Consider the following 6,000-nt stretch of genomic DNA (forward strand, 5'->3'; position numbering starts at 1 on the left):
TAATACTTACCTACTACAATTTTCAGATTCACTTTTCACTAACTTTGAACTGATAGTAAAATGTTTATTTAACAATAATATTCACAAAACAATCTTATAAGTGTTTTCCGGATTGCAACAAACGACATAACCTACGAGTACCATAGATATCACTAGCAGCTTGTATTGCCACCGAATTTCTACCAATTACTGCAAAAGGCGAATTTGCCAAATAACTACATATATCCAGACAATGAGCACGGCTCTATCTTCAAATTATTATTATTATTTTATTTCATCTTTCATGCATTTACTATCTCATTATTACTATATTTTAAAAAAATGTTTACAAAAAAAATGAAAGAAATAATAAATTAACAGAACCAACAAACAATAAAATGACAGAAACATTTTGGAAAATTTTATTTTTTTATATTATTATTCATTCCTTCAATTAATTTGTTTAAAATACGAAGATCAGAACATTAAAGTGGGAGGGGCCTGGCACCCAACGTCTGCGTATTTTTTTTTTGTGGTTTCCTGCGTAATGAGTACTGGATCAACGGGGTAAAAATAAAAAGTAGGTTTCACCCGAGACCCGAGCTCGGAGTGTCCGCCATATTTAATTTAAGATAATTATATTTATCTATGAAGAAGAAGTGGACAGACAAACTTACGTACTTGGACCTATCTAAAGTTCCATATTTAGCACTAATTTTATTTCCTGTGACAAATACAATTAAGTACAAAAAGTACACTTTTTGTAAAATGCCGGATGAATTGGACTAACGGTAACCCTTTTCAATCAGTTTTTTGTTTCACACTTTATTAAAATACTATGAGGGTTCAAAGGAATACTTCGTGGGGTTACAATTTGTCAGAGATGCCTTTTCTACAAGTCACAAGCATATACGAGTAGGCCTATCAAGCATTTGTTTTGTAATTTAGCAAGCTCAAAAAAAATGTGCTAAGGCTGTTTATAAACGGCAAAATTGGAATACATATGCACCGGCTCTAAGTTGCACAGAGAGCGATGGGAAGAGCAATATTAGGTCTAACCGGAATGTGGAGATAAGGAAAAGAACTGGGATGACTGACATTGGCAAAAGAGTGGCAGCCCTTACATGGAACAGAGCGGGGCACATACCTACCTATGTGTAGGGAGGATGGATCCTGGAGCCGTAGCTGCTGGAATGAGAAATTTCAGCTGACCACCTGCACTATGGCACAACGTGATCGAAAAGACAGCGGGAAAGAGGTAGATTGTTTACCAGGAGCAGAAGTATAATATGGCGTACTAGTCAAAGATGACAATGGACTGCAAGCGGCTGCAGATGATGATACATATGTATCAGTAGATCTGCCGTGTATTATAGCAATGCCTTGTGAGCCTGCCGCGCTTTTCTGGCAGCGTCGCCATGAAGTATATTAATGCTGGTAGGCAATGGTAGGTAATAATAAAATGCGATGGCATTGGAAGATGTTTATTGAATACCGGCTTATGACCTGCAAACTTAGGAACTAACAATAACAATAAAGAAATCTTATATTCAATCGTTTTGCTTAACCTAACCTACATCATTTTATTTCCATTCCTTCTAATTCGATGCGTATGCAACCTACTTTGATATATTGAAGAGTTGCATTTCTATGTTACAGTTAATATGAACATATTACGATTAAACTAACAATTCGTATATATTACGGTGGAGACCCAGCTAATGCCTTAGAAATCAACTTTTACAGTTTGTCCAAAGAACCAAAACTGGCTCAACATAAATTAAGCAAGACTCTCGTTCTCATTAATCATAACATTTCATCTGTCACTCACTATCAACTAATCGAGTAATGATCAACCTTCACCGGAAACGCTACTGGTATCTATCAGCCGATCTGCCGATTAATTAACCGGATCGATACAATGCTCGCTATGTCCTGTAGATCAAGTATTTTGCTCACTCACTGCAGCTGTGTTGACAAAATAAATGACAACTATCACCCATTGCACCTTTTGCTACCAAACCACTAAATATTATAAAGACTTTCTTATGTCTAGATGAACATCGATTGCGACCATGTTGATCTGAGTTCTTAGTGCCTATAGTAGGTACACACAGGTACTTACATAATATATATACCTAATAATAAAACAGTTTTTTGACAAAATGGCAATAAGTTGATTACTTGAATCGTTTAAGATTTTTAGATATGGATATGAGTAGCTTACTCATACATTTAAAAATCTTAAACGATTCTTATTTATTGAAAAATCTGCCTGCTAATAAGGAGTACAGGTAAGGTGAATAAAAAATTAAGTAATACAAGAATTTTCATAACTAAAATAACCTGCATTCAACTAAAGACCAGTTGCACGACAGGTGGTTAAAGTTGCGTTAAAGTTACCCTTAACTTTGTGATCGTCAATAAAAATAAATCGGCTGCACAATTTGTTTGTTAACTTTGGAGAAAAGTTTTTCCCCAAAATCATGGTCAAAAGTAACTTTGGGTAAAAGTTTATGACCTTAATCATGGACTACGAAGACCATGGATTCATGAATATTGACTAGAGCAATCCAATTTGTTTTTATTGGTCAAAGTTTAACAGTAGGTATCCGTAATGAGCTATATCATCACACTTCACACTAATATTATAAGGGTAAAAGTTTGTGTGTATGTATGTGTGTAGGTATGTTTGTTACTCTTTCACGCAAAAACTACTGGACGGATTTGATGGAGGTGAATTATACCATGGACTAACACATACTTTTGACGTGACAACGTCTTATAATTCGATAGAGCCGGCTGCACGCACGAAAAAACATGACTCATGCGGCGTTACCTCGCTCTGAGGCGTTCCATGTAAGGCTTGAAGTGCAAGTGAGAGCGCGGAACGAGCGACAAAGAAGCACAATCGGCCTTTGTTGTCACTTTCAACTATCGTCAGTAAACCGACTTTATTTATCCCAGAATACCTAGTCAAATCTGGTTGTTTAAACATTGGTAAATTGTCTAATTTTCGTGTCGGCAAAAGCAGCTCGAGATAATTTGTATGCTAGTGCATAATATTTGAGCACCCAATTGAAGTGTAGGTACTATCTCAGGTAACCCGTCGTGGAGTTCTCCATTTTTAATATCAATCTCTATTATTGTTATACATTTATCATTAATCGTCATTATTGTTTTATTTCTAAAAACTAGATTTCTAAGTTGTTATTGTTTCTTTGACACCACGCCAACTGCATTATTCTGGTTGACTATTAGCTAGTTCTTTACTTAGTTATTGGTCTCACATTAGTGTTATTTATCTTGTTCATAAACTGACTACATGCCAATATTCTAGAATTTTTTGATATGTTAATTTCAGAATTAGAGGCTGAGACTTTCAATTAGCAAAATGCCACATTATTATTTCGTAAATGGTAGGTAAGTAGGTATATTTTGTTTCTGAAAAATTGTTTTCAAAAACGACATATTTTATATTTTTTAAACACATAGGTATTCTCCACTCGAGGAGATATTCCTTAACATTTTTTGAGATGTTCAGGAGATTCAGGATTATTAAGGATTTAATAAAAAAAAATTAATTGGAACATACGCATATGTAACGATAACAAATTGTGCCCAACTTAATAATTCTAATATCTAATTTCTTTGTCTGGCTGTGACATTTGCACAGGCAGAGAGATAGATAGACTTAATGAAACTAAGTACGTACATAATATGTACTTAGTTACCTTGTTTTACCTATTACTGAACCCAAAAACAATAGAACAATGATTGGAATTAGTTAATTACAATTATATTTAAATAATAAATCAAAATTAGTGAACATGCCGACGGCTGATGATTTTATTTGAAGCTTAATATTATTATGTTATTACTTGGTATTAATGTGCTCAAGAATGAATTGATTTTTGAAATAAATACCATCAGGTAGATACCCTCCTACATTATAAAGAATCGTAAGTTTGCTTGATTACTATTTTTAGCTTAGTTTTAGAAAATTCAAACAACAGTTTTTTTTCGGTCACAATTCTTAATAGTATGTGGTTGAAGTGACAGAATGTGTTTTAAAGTTAATGCGTACCTATAATTGACATTTTGGATAGGTAGGTAAGTGAACAAATTCATTTTTACTATCCTTTTTTTATTTTAATTGTTATTATAAAAGGAGATAATAGTTCACCTGCCTTTAATGAATACTTTACATTCGTGCACGATGCGTGTAATGGCTTGTCACTGCTCTTAAACATAATAAAATTATATTATGATTTTTTATCCAAATACTTCTAGTTATTTCTTATCTTCTTAATAGGCAATTAATTAGTGTAATGAGTAATGACATTAAGTAGGCCTTTATTAGAGTCACAGGCACTTCGATTTTTTTGTCTAGGTAGGTACCTACCTACTATCTACTTAACTAAGATGTGTATCAACAAATTGACGATTTTGTCGTCAGTGTAAAGATATTACAAAAATACAATAGTTAGTAGGTAGATTCTATTTTGATATATTCTTTGACTGGAACAACTTGTTCTAATAAGATATTTTTGGTCAAGTTTTCCCGAAAATTTCAGATGTAACTGTTCAGTTTCTGTTTAGTAACTTAATGTCTGTTGGTTTTATGCAGGTTGTATGGTAAATATTTACAAATAGTGGGAAAAGCAAGCTTACCATTGGATGATATGTTGAGCGGTTGTGTGATGGAAGCGGGCGCTGGAGGCGCCGGTTCCATCTTCCAGGACGCGCAGCACGAGACGGGTGAAAACTCGGGTGTAGGGCCGCTGCCCGCCGATATCAACATGGTCGAGCCACCGCGGACGCGAGCATATGCACCAACACAACAGTTCACGAATCAGTCCTATTAACCTAAGTAAGGCACCACGGCGGACTTGCCTCGTCCACGCGCTCGCTTGAAGCTCAGCCAGAACACTGAAGAGCGCGCTTGCCGCACCGGCGCGCCCACTCGCGCGCCTACTCCCATTAGCACGCCTCGGAAAAAATCACCGCTAAACAATAACAAAAAACTACCTCCACTGTATTGAACCTCCATATACCTCTCACTCTAACGCTCTTAATTCGATTTCCGAACGCGTCAAAACTACAGCGAGGCTCGATTCATTTGCAGCCTTCCGTCCTGTTCTGTACGTATATGCAGCGCATGAAAATATTGTAGTTTTTCAACGAACTGCTACAAGAGCGGTTTTTGTCCGAGAAAACGGCGAGCGTTAAAGCCTTTTTGAACCGCGCTTGGATAAAACTACTCCTACTCACACTCATGCGATTCAGCCTAAGCTTGAACCGTATGAAAGGGACAGGTGCTCTACCGCTCGGTAGTAGAATTACAGTAGTGAGCACAGGTGATCTTTCACCATTTCTTATGAGCGAAGGTGTTAATGTATAGCTTTCCTGCTCTACCTTACATAAAATTGGTATTTGATATAGAGATAGCGATGTCGCCACAATGACTTCTTAATTAGCCTTAAGTCTAGTTAATCATGCTTAGCATTCATAGTTGGTGTAACGGGCGCGCTCCGTTCTAATTAAATGGACGAGTAGAGTCGTCATTTTAAACGTTGTTACATAGTACATAGATATGTACCTCTATGCGCGCTTCATTTTCAGGACACTCACGTAAATTATCTATGACTTTTATGGGAACATACCGGTGTGCAGACTATAGATACGGAGATTTTTTATAGGGTGATATTTTTCTACAAATCTACTTACCTACTTAATAAGCAAATACAAAACACGTGTCATGTGATAGTTCCAAAAAGGTACCTGTTTTGAATTTTCGAGTAAACTACGAGTAAGTACCTATTGTGGTTATCAATACCTACATAGCTACAGTTTACTCGTATTAGGTGTACAGATGCCACCCATTGGTAAAGTGCGTATAATTACATTAAGTCGTATAAAAAGCTTGTACCGAATCCATTTTGTTCGCATTGTAGAGTTTGTATCAGCGCAAAGTATTTATTTTAATTACAGGGAAAAGAGAATTGCCGGAAGGTCTGA

The 6,000-nt window shown here is 35.9% G+C and overlaps 1 protein-coding gene across 2 annotated transcripts in view; it reads right to left on the bottom strand.

The window, feature by feature from the left end:
* Positions 1 to 4,904, bottom strand: part of LOC123866076 (paired box protein Pax-6-like) — a 58,964-nt gene extending 54,060 nt beyond the window's left edge. For both annotated transcript variants that reach the window (XM_045907403.1, XM_045907402.1), the window contains exon 1: positions 4,654 to 4,904. In XM_045907403.1, the coding sequence (XP_045763359.1) occupies positions 4,654 to 4,783 (130 nt within the window). In that variant the 5' untranslated portion in view covers positions 4,784 to 4,904. The remainder of the gene's footprint in view (positions 1 to 4,653) is intronic.
* Positions 4,905 to 6,000: the final 1,096 nt, after the last annotated feature.

This window comes from Maniola jurtina, chromosome 6 (genome assembly GCF_905333055.1).
Source record: "Maniola jurtina chromosome 6, ilManJurt1.1, whole genome shotgun sequence".
In the NCBI taxonomy this organism is placed as follows: Eukaryota; Metazoa; Arthropoda; class Insecta; order Lepidoptera; family Nymphalidae; genus Maniola; species Maniola jurtina.